The 15,233-nt window shown below is 37.1% G+C and overlaps 1 protein-coding gene across 2 annotated transcripts in view; it reads right to left on the bottom strand.

The window, feature by feature from the left end:
- The window catches only part of LOC106082498 (choline/ethanolamine kinase), a 33,651-nt gene extending 20,043 nt beyond the window's left edge, over positions 1-13,608 (bottom strand). For both annotated transcript variants that reach the window (XM_013245363.2, XM_013245450.2), the window contains exon 1: positions 12,835-13,608. In XM_013245363.2, coding sequence (XP_013100817.2) covers positions 12,835-12,852 — 18 coding nt within the window. In that variant the 5' untranslated portion in view covers positions 12,853-13,608. The remainder of the gene's footprint in view (positions 1-12,834) is intronic.
- Positions 13,609-15,233: the final 1,625 nt, after the last annotated feature.

Below are 15,233 nucleotides of genomic sequence, written 5' to 3'. Positions count from 1 at the left end.
AAGGTATTACAGCCTTACAGGAAGTGAAGGCCACCATGGGCAGAGGTTAGCATGTCCGTGTATGACATCGAATGCCTGGGTTCAAATCCCGGCGTGAACAACAGAAAAATTTTCAGCGGTGGTTGTCCTCCGCCACCGTGGCGCAAAGGTTAACATGTCCATGTATGACATCGAATGCCTGGGTTCAAATCCCAGCGTGAACAACAGAAATATTTTCAGCGGTGATTGTTCCTTTACTAATGCTGCCTACATTTGTAACGAACCCTGCTATGTTAAAACTTCTCTAGCAAGTGGTGTCGCTATGAGTCACGCCGTTCGGCTTCGGCATAAAAAAGGAGGCTCCTTATCGTTGAACTTAAACTTTAATCGGACTGCACTCTTTGATACGAGAGAAGTATCCCCTGTTTCTCAATGGGATGTTCGTGGGAAATTAAGTTAAAACAGGAAGTGCGATGGCGTCACAACCAGCGCTGCGAAGTCTATCGAAGTCGAGTTTTTAAGGCAGGAATTATGCACAACAACTTCCCCTATGATCTCCAATATACACGCAAAGTATGGTCTGAAACGGCTTAAAACCTCATATAGCTCCCATATAAACAAATTTTATCCGATTTGGCTAAAATTTTGCACATTAATTTCCCCTATGATCTTCAACATACGCGTCAATTTGGTCTGAATCAGTTTAAAATCTGATATAGCTCTCACATAAAACAATCTCCGGAGTTTTCTTCATCAGCTCCTATAGGACGCAATTCCTATTCGATTTGGCTGAAATGTTGCACAATGACATCTACTATGGTCTACAACATTCATGATAAATACACTGAAAGAAAAAGGACGGTACTTAACCAATACCGGCTGGTATTATTTTGTTTGCGTTATTGGCAAACATTTTTAATACCATTTGGTATCAATTTAATAGCAGTCGATTTAGGCTTTTAGGAATTGACCGCGTCAGATTAGTATTCATGTCATTGCGGAAAAGTGCTGTTTAGCTTTGTACTTAAAATATTGATGCTATTATAAAATATTTGTTTTAAATTAATAAAAAGTTTTAATATGATTGATGTGCGTAAAAACGAGTATTTGAACATACTCCAATGAGGTGAAAATTGAAACAGTACAAACTCTAAGGACGTTATCTACGTCAAGAACATGATAAAGTCTCTTGTGTAGCAAACGATGCTCTGTAACTGTATTCATATAAAAACCACTTCTGGGAATCAATGGATATGGAATCAATCGCTAAATAAACAGAATCGAGGTTGGTCACGGCGTAACATAATTTTTTGTTATTAATAACATAAATAATCGAAATAAAATTAGTTTAAAATTATTTTTATTGGTCAAAAACCTTTACTGTTAGACCTTCATTTGTACCTTTTTAATACCATAACTTATAATGATATTAAATTTTGGAAACAAATAAATAAATTATTTTCAATGTTTTTTTTTTATTTGGGTTCATTAGGAGGTGGAATATTCAATAACGGTTTGGTACTAAAATCAATAACGGTATTAAAACCAATAACTGACTGGTATTAAAACCAATACCAGCATGGTAATAAGGCTAGTACCAACCGGTACTTATCATATTATATTTCATTCATACCACGCGGTATTGCTTTGTTACCATACGGTTTAGCTTTACTATCAATACCAAATGGTACTGAAATGAGCACGTTTGGTATTAACCTTTCTCTGGGTGTATGACCCGAATCGATTCCATAGCTAGAATGGCATTCCAAATTAACTAAAAGATTACAATAAGGTATATTGTGACTCCGGAACATTTTACAAAATTTTTGATTGAGCCTTATATTGGCACATCCTCCAAATTGTGAAGTTCCATGAACTTTTGCGAAATACCCACAGGGCGTTAAAGAGATCACATCAGGACACCTCACTAACCTAAACCATATAATGACTTTTGTAGAGTAACCTTTGAGCACATAAGGAAGTCACCCTTTAATAAACTTTAAGTTCAATGGCTTTTTAAAATTTAAATTACTTCCAACATTTTTCTCCCCACAAAATATCACATGCTTATAAAAAAGTATTTTCTTATCATCATCAATACAAAAAAAACTCCCTGAAAATATGGCAAAAATGTAAAACATTTCTCTTTTGGAGGAGTGGCAACAAGAACAAATCAAGTTATCGTTCATAGGGCAACTTGCGAAGATAAGAGAGAGCAATTAAACCATTAAAAAATATAAATACAATTGTAGTAAATTTAAGTCTGTTGCTTAGCAAAAGACTTCCGCTTTAGGTAAAGGGGATAAGTGTTTTTTTTATCGAAAATTTTTAAAATTAATTATCGGAGGTGTATGCCCATAGTGGCATTAGGCGGCTTAATATCTGCCCCCTCTTTCCAGCCTAACCTAACCTTATTATCGAAGGTTCATAAGCAATAGATTAAGCTTACGACTTGAATAAGAACTTTATTATAAAAATGCAGACAGAGGCAACTATATATTAAATTAGGGAATCAAATTTAAAAAATTAGTTTTGAAATTGGACAAAAATTTTAATATTTCAGTTTGAATCGTAATACAAGCAAAAACTTACAAATTGTTAAAACTTTCGCCATACATGTCCGGTTGTCTCTGTCTTTCTATAGTAATCACTCTTCGTAGGGGGGGAATGGATACAGGAATAGATCATGCTTACAAGGGACTTACATCCAGAGAAAAGTGTATACCAAACATACCCATTTCAGTACCATACGGTAATGATAGTAAAGCAACACCGCATGGTACAAAAACAATACTGGATGGTATGGATGAAACGTAAATGATTAGTACCGTTTGGTACTAGCCTTATTACCGGACTGGTATTGGTTTTAATACCAATCTGTTATTGGTTTTAGTACCAGGCCGTTATTGATTATTCCACCCCCGAATGAACCAAAAAAAAAACCATTGAAAATAATTTAAGGCTAATTTTATTTTGATTTCATATGCATTGATTCTCAGAAGTGGTTTTCATATGAATACATCAACACAGCATTGTTTTCCACACAAGAGACTATCATGTTTTTAATGTAGAATGTCCTTGAACAGGTTTTTATACACTCAAATTGCATTAAAACATTTTATTTGTTAAACAAATATTTAGTAATGGCGCCAACATTTTAAGTACAAAGTTCAACAACACTTTAGCGCGTGACAACAAATTTTACGTCGGCAATTCTAAATAGCCTCCTGGTATTGAAAATAATAGCAGGTGGTATTGGAAAAGTACCGTCATTTATTTATCAGTGTATATAGAGAACCAATCCATACAATATGGGTCTCACATTTCAGATATTTGGAAGTAGAATACGAAGCTAAAATCAAATTCCCAAATTCCACCCGCAAGACACTAGAGCTGGCAAACTATCTATGGGACGATCGACTAAAAACTAAAATGTAAAAAAATTTTGTTTATAGTAAAATTTTGGTTCCGAATTCTGGGGCGAACAACAGACAAATTTTCAGCGCTGGTTATCCCATTTGTGAAGTAATATGTCATGTTTACATGACATTTCAGCCATGTAAGAACTTCTCACTAAAGAAGTGTAGCCTGCGGCTCAACATTCAGACTCGTCTATAAAAGTTGGCCCCGTATCATTAAGCTTAAAATTGAATCGGACAGTACTCGCTGTATTTTTATAAGAGATGGCTAGAGAGCAGTTTTTATCTTTTGTAAGGATTGTAAGGACAAAAATTATTAACCAATATTTAATTACCACATAGTAGTTCCTATAGAACAATATACTACCATAATAAATACAGGTTGACACCCACCACCACCACCATAGGATGGGGTTATACACATTTCGTCATTCCGTTTCCAACACCGCGAAATATGCGTCTAAGACCCCATTATGTGTATATTCTTTATCGTCATGACATTTAAGTCGATCTAGCCATGTCCGTCCGTCCGGCGCTTGAAATTTTGCATAAATACTTTTCGGTCGGTTGGGTCTGTGAATGGGCCAAATAGGTCCATGTTTTGATATAACTGCCATATAAACATATCTTGCGTATTGACTTCTTGGGTTTCTAGAGGGCACAATTCATATCCGATTTGGAAAAAATTTTGCACTTTGTGTTGTAGTTTCACTTCCAACAATTGTGCTAAGTATGGTTCAAATCGATTCATAACCTGATCATCATTTTGGTATGACTTCCATCAACTGTGCCAAGTATGGTCTAAATCAGCCAATAACCTCATATTATTTTTGACCTCCCGATTATACTTCTTGGGCTTCTTATGAAATGGTGCACATGTCGCTTGGTATGACTTCCAACAACTTTTTAAGTATGGTCTAAATTGGTTTATAACCTGATATAGCCGACATATAAAAAAATCTCCTAATTTGACTTTCTCAGCCTCTGGGCGCTTGAATTGCCTGAAATTTTGGAGGTGTTTTTCTATGACTTCTAACAGCTATGACAAGTATGACCCTATATAATTGAAATAATTGAAATAGTCATTCAAAGAACTTGAAAAATGTGATCCATGGTGGAGGGTATATAAGATTCGGCCAGGCCGAACTAAGTACGCTTTTACTTGTTTTATTTATTAAACCCCCATAGGATATTAAAATATTGACCTGCTACTCCATAAAGCTATTATATTCTGGATAGTCTCGACATTCTGGGTCGATCTAGCCATGTCCGTGCGTCCGTCCATTTGTCGAAATCACGATAACCGCTGGCCTGATTTCGACAGACGGACGAACACGTAAAGCTAGCCGCTTGAAATTTTGCACAGATACTTCTTATTGAAGGATTGGGTCATATCGGTTCATATTTGGATATAGCCCCCATATAAATATCAATTTTCATCCGAATTGGCTGAACTTTCGAACAAAGACTTGTGTTATTGCTTACCATGCCTAGTATGATCCGAATTGGTCCATAAACAGATATAGCCCCCATATAAACCGATAACCGGATTTGACTTCTTGAGCCTCTAGAAACTTCGTTTTTATACGATTTGGCTGAAATTTGAAACAAAAACTTATTTTATGACATCCATGCCAAATACGATCCTAGTCGGTCTATAAACAGATATATCCCCCATATAAACCATTCTCCCCGGTTTTGACTTTTTGATCGCCTAGAAGCCTCATTTTTCATCCTATTTGGCTGAAATTTTGAACAAAGACTTATTTTATGACTACAAACATTCCAATTATGATCCGAATCGGTCTATAAACAGATATATCCCCCATATAAGCCTATCCCCAGATTTGATTTTTTATCCCCTAAAAGCCTCATTTATCATCCGATTTAGCTGAAATTTGGAAGAAAACTTGTATTGTGTGCGACTTCCAACGTTCACGCCAAGTATGATCCGAATAGCTCTATAAACAGATATAGCCCCCATATAAACCGATCCTCGGTTTTGACTTCTTGATCTCTAGAAGCCGAAATTTTCCCCTGATTTGGTTGAAATTTGAACCTACAATAGCGGTCGAACGCATAGAGCTAGCCGCTTGAAATGTTGCCTAGATACTTAATATTGATGTAGGTCGTTGGGGATTGCAAATGGGCCATATAGGTCCAGAATTGTATGTAGCTCCCATATAAACCGATTTCCCGATTTGATTTCTTTAGCCCCTGAAAGCTGCAATTTGTATCCGATTCCACATGGTGTTCTGTTTTGACTTCCAACAACTGTGTCAAGTACGGTTCAAATCAGTCAAGAACCTGATATAGCTCCCATATAAACCGATCTCCCGATTTGACTTCTTGAGCCATAACAAGCCCCGATTTTTATCCGATTTGGCTGAATTTGCATATAGCGTGCTGTTATGACTCTCAACAACTGTGCCAAGAGCGGTTCACATCGGTCTATAACCAGATATAGCTTCCATATTGTAGCAGAATCCATGGTGGTGGATACCCAAGATTCTGCCCGGCCGAACTTAACACGTTTTTACTTGTTTTTTTCACATTATTTGTAAAGTCCCCATACATTCTCAGTATAACTTAAGCAAATATTTTTTTGCACTTAAAATACAATAATTAAAACAGCTTAAAGCGTCCCATTTAGCGTAGCACCTTTAAGATGCGTATTGAATTAATCAACAACATATTGTATTTTGTTTATTCTATTTTTAAGTTTATATTGCAACAACAACAGCAAGGGGTAAACCCGATATTTCATATGCCTTATAGTGTTGCCGTATACACTTAATTAAATGTCTACTCATATCAGATGTTTTCTATTTCCTTAATCAAGACCAACATAATAGTTTGAATAACATCAACATATTTGTGCCAAATTTTTGGCGAAAGGTTTGCTAAGTAGTTCAAAAAATTTAATGGAATTTGTTTGTAATTTGCAGTAGGCTAATGAGTCGAAGACAAGTGGGGAACAATCGTTAGGGCTAGAAACTGCGATGTGTATGTCGAGCCCATGTGCCACAATACTCGAATCATATGATTACTAATGAGGAAAATTACTAGAGGTAAGGCAGAACGAATGCAATTTTTGTTTTGATTTTCTGTAATGATATTAAGGTATGTGAATAATAAATAGATAAGAGAATCTCTTAGAAAGCTGTTTAAAATAATTGCAATGTAAATTTTTTTAATAAAGATATAAAAATGTCTTTGTGAAATCTGTGAATCATTTTACGTAGTTCTAAATCACAAAATGTTAACGAAATTACGTTTCCTTACATTTTGTAAAAACAAGCTCGAGATCTTCAGATTTATTTATTTATTCAATTATTCGCCCGCCCGTTGGTTGTGCATTTTCAAGAAAATCTAGCGTAGAAATATATATGAGGTAAACTCTAGAAAAAAATTTACATATTTTTTTAGGCAATAATATATGTTTTAGTACACGTGAAAACAAAAAGAAAGTGCATGGTTTAAGAGGTCCCTGTAATGCAGGGTTGCCACTTATTGTCAGAATTCAAACTTTAACAACATAATTTTCTAACAACTACAACTTTGATACAAATGAAAGGATTTAAAAACGTCCAAAGAGTTTTTTCTGCAAAATTTCCTTAATTTTAAAGAAACGTATTACAAAATTAAAAAAAAAAATCATTAAAACAACTAAACTTTTAACCCTCAATTCCCTCTTTTTTATACCCACCACCGAAGGATGGGGGTATATTCATTTTGTCATTCCGTCTGCAACACATCGAAATATCCATTTCCGAACCGATATAAAGTATTTATTGGTTGCCCAAAAAGTAATTGCGGATTTTTTAAAAGAAAGTAAATGCATTTTTAATAAAACTTAGAATGAACTTTAATCAAATATACTTTTTTTACACTTTTTTTCTAAAGCAAGCTAAAAGTAACAGCTAATAACTGACAGAAGAAAGAATGCAATTACAGAGTCACAAGCTGTGAAAAAATTTGTCAACGCCGACTATATGAAAAATCCGCAATTACTTTTTGGGCAACCCAATATATTCTTGATCAGCGTAAAAATCTAAGTCGATCTAGCCATGTCCATCTGTCTGTCCGTCTGTCTGTGGAAATTACGCTACAGTCTTTAAAAATAAAGATATTGAGCTGAAACTTTGCACAGATTCTTTTTTTGTCCATAAGCAGGTTAAGTTCAGCCGCCATAAGTATAGCCGCCATATAGACCGATCCGCCGATTTAGGGTCTAAGGCCCATAAAAGCCACATTTATTATCCGATTTTGCTGAAATTTGGGACAGTGAGTTGTGTTAGGCCAGTCGACAACCTTCTTCAATTTGGCTCAGATCAGTCCAGAGATATAGACCGATCTCTCGATCGCATTTATTGTCCGATGTCGCGGAAATTTAGGACAGTGAATTGTATTAGGCCCTTCAACATTATTCTTCAATTTGGCTCAGATCGGTTCATATTTGGATATAGCTTCCATATAGACCGATCTCTCGATTTAAGGTTTCGGGCACATAAAAGGCGCATTTAATATACTGTTGAATTTCAAAGAAATCCATGATGAGCTGCTGAGCTGATTAATTAATTTGTTTCTCATACAAAAATGGTTGTCCCAAAATGTCCTTTTTGGGATAGAAGTGCAATGAAATAAGCGCACAACAAGCCGATTACTGGCTTAGGTGTATTTCCATAGTGGCATAGGGCGGTTTAATATCTGCACCCTCTTTTCAACCTAACCTAACTTAACGAAATTCTTTGAATATAGCAGCCTCCTCTGCTATCCTTCATATTGCATTTCTATATCCTACTATAATAGAAATATTCAAAGATCATTCCCCATACAATATCTAAACGCCTGATTTATGCTATCGTGACAAAAGTCACATACAACTTTTTACCATTTTACACACAAAATATTAACCACATTGCCATGGTCACCAGCACCTAATTAAAAAGGGTCTACTTCATTTAAACAATCATGTGAAGCATAAATTTTTAACAATGAAAAGCTTATCAAACAAAAACACTTATGCCAAATTAATTATACCTCATTAGTCAATTTGGGAATTTTCCTATCCACAAGCGCGTGCCCATTTTCCTATGGAAAGTTTTATGCGCCATGGTGCCATAGTGCCATGGTCAGTGTAAAATGTAAGGCAATAAGTGATAAAGAGACGTGATAAGCGGCACATTGTTAATATTTCTACAACTTCATTCATAGGCAGTCAAAGATCACACACAATTACACTATGTAACAGTAAAATGCAAAAACTAAAACATGGCGATATTGACCAAATGTTCTACTAACAAAAGTTTTTTTTTTCAACCTTACGAAATTTCCAATTTCATCTCAGAACTTTTGGTTTACCTCAAGCACTTTTGAGCAAAGGCTTACCCCTTTTATAATCCATCTCATTTAAATTCAATGCAAAACAGATTTAAAAAAATATATATAAAATTATGACTAATTTCACTAACATTTGTACTTGACTTGACTGATAATTGATTTAACTGCATGACTGCTCAACACAACTTTTTTGTTTGTTGATGCACATACGTAGGTACCACATCGTAACGTGTTTACATCAACCGACAGCGAAGTTAAATCAGGTTTCATTGCTGGTTTGTACCATCTTTTTTTTCGCTGAAATATTTTAAAAATTAATCTGAGAAATTACCCTCAACGAATTTTGTTAGTTAAAATAGCAAAAGTGTTTGCAAAAAGTTGTGGTCTGCTGAAAATTAGAAGGTAGACATTGTTCTGTTTTTTCAAAAAACTTTTTGTTTCTATTATCTGCTTTTTATACACCTCCCCATACTAATTTCGTCATTCTGTTTGAAACACCTCGAAATATGCGTCTAAGCGTCCGTCTGTCCGTCCGTCCGACTGTCTGTCGAAAGCACGCTAACTTTCGAAGGAGTAAAGATAGGCACTTGAAGTTTTGCACAAATACTTTTTATTAGTGTAGGTCGGTTGGGAATGTAAATGGGCCAAATCGGTCCATATAAACCGATTTTGGATCTTGACTTCTTGAGCTACTAGAGGGCCCAATTCTCATCCGATTTGGCTGTAATTTTGCACGTGGTGTTTCGCTGTCTCTTCCAACAACTGTGCTTAGTATGGCGCAAATGGGTACATAATCTGATGTAGCTGCCATATAAATCGATCTGGCATCTTGACTTCTTAAGCCTCTAGAGGACGCAATTCTCATCTGATTTGGCAGAAATACAACGGCTTCTCCCATGACCTTCAACATATCTGTGTCCAATATAGTCTGAATCGATCTATAGCTTGATACAGCTCCCATATAAACCGATCTACCGATTTTGCTCCTTTGGCCAATCAATTACAAACGGGTGTGAGTTCCTGGTAAGTCTTGTGTTCCTGGTGAAGATCTCTATTTCAAGGATACGAATATCCCTGGAACACACGCCATGAAAGTTACGATAGAACCGTACAACGCTACCCCCATTCCGACGCTGTTCGAGAGAAGCAATACAGTTGGATACTCTGCTTCTTTTGACACTTCGAATACGTGTTTTGACCAACGGACGTCACATTGTATCTTCATGCTCAGAACATCAGAGCATCTGACTGCTCAATATCTAGACCGTCGATAGATATCGATGATTGTAGTGGATCAGTATATCGCATGTGAGACAAGGAACAGCACTGCATTTTCTGTGCGTTAAACTCTACTCTGTTCATTCTACCCCACTCGGAAATTTGCAAACTAAGCAACACGCTGCCAGAATGCCTATCTAAGAACTACATCTCCATCTGGAAAAAAAGATTCAACCTGTGTCAAAGTAGCATCTTCTGGGATGCTATCACAGCCAAAATCCTAATCGACCTCTTGCGCACCGGCATTTGTTGACCCGAGACGTTTTGTTGGATCAATTTGACTTAGGGCCAGAGGTTCCGCGCAACAAGAGAGAGCCTCTAGATCTAGCATCTTATCAGATGGAACTAAATAGTATGTATCACGAGAATACAATAGCAGAAGCGATCAACAGCTACCGGGTAAAGTAGTTCCTGGTGACAAACGGCCACTGGTAGGACCTCAAAAAGTTAATCTCCCTCGGAAAACTGGAGAATGGGCCAGTTTGGCCCATTGCTCTGAGATTTGGCTTTTAGAATCACTTGAAGATGTATTTTATTTTAATTTCTTAACAATTGACATTTAAAGAGCTCTTACAGCCTGACCAGACAGGTTCACAAGTAGATATGTTCCTCAATATACACAAGGTGAATTTAATAAGGTGGCCGCTTTGGCGAATTGCTACAACAACTCATCAAAATTTGTAAATAGGGCGAAGAAAATTCTATTCGCTCTGACATTTAAAATCTTCGGCAAATTTGCTTCGAAAGAAGTTTATTAATTTCTTCCTGGAAAAAATGTTCAAAATTCCAATTAGCTCCAGAGGCTTTAACCACAAAACTGGGTGGAACATTGAGGTCCGATCTGCGTTGTGTTCATTGCTGTCACGAGAAGCTTAGCTGCGAGCTACCGGGCGAGTCCACAGGTTGCGGATAGTGGAATGCTCCTTACGGAGTAGCTGTCGCGGACAATCAGCGGTATCTACCGGAGAGTCTCAGTGAGAAACCGGGCGGCACCAACTCTTGCACAAATGCTGAATGCCTTTGATGCTCGATATAACAAGGTAGGTTATTGGCGCCTTTAAATAACCAATGGTCACCCTTTTCCCGCGGCGAACGTTGTCATCATGAAGTGTGGCCGTTCAGAGTGCATACAGTATGCTGCCAAAATACTAGGTAACTTGGTATGTTCAGGGATATGATGGGGCTGCCGCTCTCACTACTGAATGTCCTGAAAAGCCATTGCAATATCACGACTTTGACCTTGCGCTGGTCACATGGCGGAGTTGATTGGTGGGGATTTTGTGTAGCAGGATTATGGCTACACAAAAACCTATTTTCTTGTCTAAATTATCTTCATGCAATAGTCCTTTTGCCATTTTGGACTACAATAGCTTTAAATTGCATATTGGTGGGAGATTCTCCAGACCGCCTGGTGGTTTTGTCATCTATGTTGGCTCCTAATCGTCTTCATTTTAATGTCTCTCATTGAACTGACGTAAATTTTATCAGTTTTCTTCTACGCTTTTTGAATCTTTCGGCGGCGACACAATAGACCTAAGTTCCCTGAGCGAAACAGATAGTGAATGAGGTTGCTAGAGACGTGCCATTATATACCTTAGGTTTAAAAACCATAACTGTAACAAAAATAGTTTTTAAAATATTTGTTGAATATATTGTTGACATATCAAATTCTCTCTGCTGGGTTGATGCGGCACCTGATAAATACGCCTTGAATATACGTATGTTTGCAATTTTAAGTACTCTTTAGCTCTCCAACACCCAATGCAGATAGGTTTACAAGAACATGTAGCCCTCTTATTTACCCATCCTTCGATTTGGCTTCTTCAGACCCTATAAGTGTTTATATTTATCCTTTTTATTCGAAACTTTGTAATCTAATGGCCGATTTGTTTGTTTCGATTTGCATTACATTTTGTTAAGTCTTCCCTCTCGCCTTCTCCATCGCTTATACTAAAGACGGACAAGACATGTCAACTATTATAAGTGGCCTCCATTTAACCGGTCCTACGAATTGACTTCTTGAGACCCTAGAAGCTTCATATTCTTATCTGATTTGCATGGAATCGTATGTGTAAAGTAGTTGGTATAGCCCCCTTTATAGAACGATTATTCAAATTGATCTCTCTAGATCCTACAAAATACCTCTGGCCTTAAAAAGTCACTTCAAATTCACTGTAAATAGCACCATAAGACCATATAAAGCTATCTTCGGAGTTTTATACGATTAGCAAGTAATATTGTTAAGTAAAGTATCCTTTTGCCCTCCAAAACCCATACCAAATACGGTCCAAAGAGATGTACAAATAGATATGGTCCACTACATAAACCACTACCCTGAAAAAAATGTCCATAGTGAAGGTTATGTGGAATGAATGTTTTGTTGCATAGTGTTATCGAAGAAAGCAAGGGCACATGTTCACACCCATTTTTTGGAAGGTATCAAAGGCCTATGCGATAAGGCTGAAATGTTAGCATAGCATAGCATATGTGTTGCGTACATACCTCTAAGTACAAATTGCAATGGATGTAAATTTAGATTGCCCCCACTCTATACCCATGCCTTCTCATTACATGATAGCTAATCTGAAATTTGTTTGATTTTTTTTGGTTGACTTTTGGCTAAAGGCAGACAGGCGGGCCCTTTATCTACAATACATATTTTACAATTTAGAGATGGGCAAGTGAGTGTTGTTTTCGTGAGATTTATTTTTTAAACTCCCACAAATCAGATGATATGCTCACGTGTGATTCAAATACACACATTGAGTCACTTATTTTCAGTGTCTCTTCGATGCAATGAAAAAACCCAACTTACCGTCCTTAAGGAAGCCATATGTGTTGTTTGTGTTTTAAGATGTTTCTCTGTTGTTGCTTTGTTTTTGAAAGGTTTTTCTTTTGTTATTGTTAGTCTTGTACAAATTGAATGGTGGTGTCTGTCAGTGTTTTTGTTGCGTTTCTACTGGTGGTGTAAAAAAATGTGTAGTACACTGTGTGTGTGTGTGTGTTTTCTATTTTGTTTTAAGTAATCAGGGATGATTTTTGTGCGGTGCTCTATGACGTTTTAATTAAATTCTTTTAATTGTTGTTGTTGCACTCTTGGCTACCGCGACTAGCAATCGAATACACCGTCCCACTAAGTTCAGCAGGTAATGATTCCGTTAATGGAATTTATATTTAGTATATTATTAATTATTTTATAATTATTTAATGAGACTCAATGTTTTTTCCCAACACAATTTCTATTTTTTTCGCTCCGCGTTAGTCACATGCACGAGGGGGTGTGTTGCTGGACAACGATTTACTTCCACGTATCACCACTGCTTTCAAACAATGTGGTTTATTTTAATTTTTTTTGCTTATCACTTGAACACACGTTGACACAAACATGCAAAAATATTTTTTCCCCTATGGCAATGAAATTTTTGTTAAAATTGTTGTTTCTTTTAATGTTTTTTTATTTGCGGATTTTATAAATGAACGGTCTGATCAGAAACACGATTGAACGTAAACGAAGACTGCCGGCGTCCGTCGTGCACTTGCATTCAATTTCGAGTCTAAATTGATATTAACAATGCTTAGCCGGGCCAGCAGAGAAACCACCAGCTCGTCAGTCAGCCCTAGCTAAACGTATTGCTAGCTCGTGCTCTATGTTTCTACCATTCGCTCAATCGCATTTACTCAATCGGCAGTAAAGAAACGAAAGCATTGTTGTTATCAGTCCAAAATTCTCAGTCTGTGGGAGAAGCGTAGGAGAAAATATATAAAAGACAGCTCTCTCCCAGGAGCTTGCTATATGCCAATACTCTCACTCTCGTTCTATCTCTTGCATGCTCTCGCATTCTCTGGTTCCCGGTTTATATTGACGTATTTCTTATACACATGCATACGTACGTACATAAATATTTGGCCAACCATGTGTTGTTTCAACATATAACGCAGATTTAATGAACCTTTCTCGGGTTTACCCAAGATAATGAACGCAATTATGAATGTTGGCTAGTTAAATGCGCAGATTTCCGAAAAGAAATGGTTAAGCTAGGCTAATTGATCATAAACCTGCGTGTGTGTGCGTGTACTCGTATTTTGGTATGAGTGAAACAATAAAAATTTTCCATTAACACAGCTTTGCCTGTTGACCCCTACCGTTGCAAAAGGCTTCTTTGTGAGAGATGACATGCATATGAAGTTGAAGATTTTTAGAACAACATACGAGAGATGAATAGTAAAATAAACATTCATAGAACACCAATTTTAGGAGACGAAGTAAAAAAAACTACGAAGAAGAAATAGGTATGTATCTAAAGGTTGACCTAACGTCAATGAAGTTATTACCCAACTTATGGAAAAAACTCATTTGTACTCAGGCGAAGTCATGTTATCCGAATGAATGAAGAAACTCCAGCAAAGAATAAAACTCCAATGGAATGATCAAGTTGACATCTCAAAACTGGTTATCCGAAATAGGAGAAAAGGAGCGCAGAAGATCGAGGTGCTTGGAAATCTATTATGAGTTCGGTTAGTGGGACAAATGTTGGGTCAGAGCCAATTAAAGTAAAAGTTAAGAACTAATTTAAACAGGAAACGGGGTTTAAAATTTCAGCCGGCGGTTACGTAGAAGAAGGATGTAATATAAAGTTATTGATGTACGTACGGCAAGCGGCGTTGTAAGGCGACCTATCACGAAGTCGTATTGACCAACTCCTCGACATTTTATATTTTCGTTAACGCTTTGGAGGATTTCGACGAGTTGATAGAAATGTTGGAAGATAATACTGAGCGTCCTGAAGTTGTCGGGACAGTCAATGAATCCGTGCTAGAGGATCCGATCGTGCCGACCGCTGTTACCATTGGGAAAGCACCACCGCAATCACCGCCGCACCAGTGGATCTAAAAACCAATAAGGAAATCACCTTGAATCTGCTTCTGTGCAGTTTGTATGTAGAATTTGCGGACGCCGGCATCTCTTGAGACATTGTAAAAAGTTTCGCTCTCTCCCCTATGAAAAACGGATACGCATGGTGATCGTCCATCGATATTGTTCGCGTTGCTTGGCCCATTCCCATCAATCGAAGAGTTGTCCAAGTACAAATAGTTGTTCGAAGTGCTCTGGAGTCCACGACACCATGCTACACTCGGATTCGTTCAGGCTCAAGTCCGCGAATAAAACTGCGGGACGTTTGCTGAACGACCTCGAAACCAACCTAGCCAAGTAGC

The sequence above is a fragment of the Stomoxys calcitrans genome, chromosome 3, assembly GCF_963082655.1.
Source record: "Stomoxys calcitrans chromosome 3, idStoCalc2.1, whole genome shotgun sequence".
Taxonomy (NCBI): domain Eukaryota; kingdom Metazoa; phylum Arthropoda; class Insecta; order Diptera; family Muscidae; genus Stomoxys; species Stomoxys calcitrans.
Note: the sequence above shows the minus strand (reverse complement) of the source record. Positions and strands in the feature narration are given on the sequence as shown.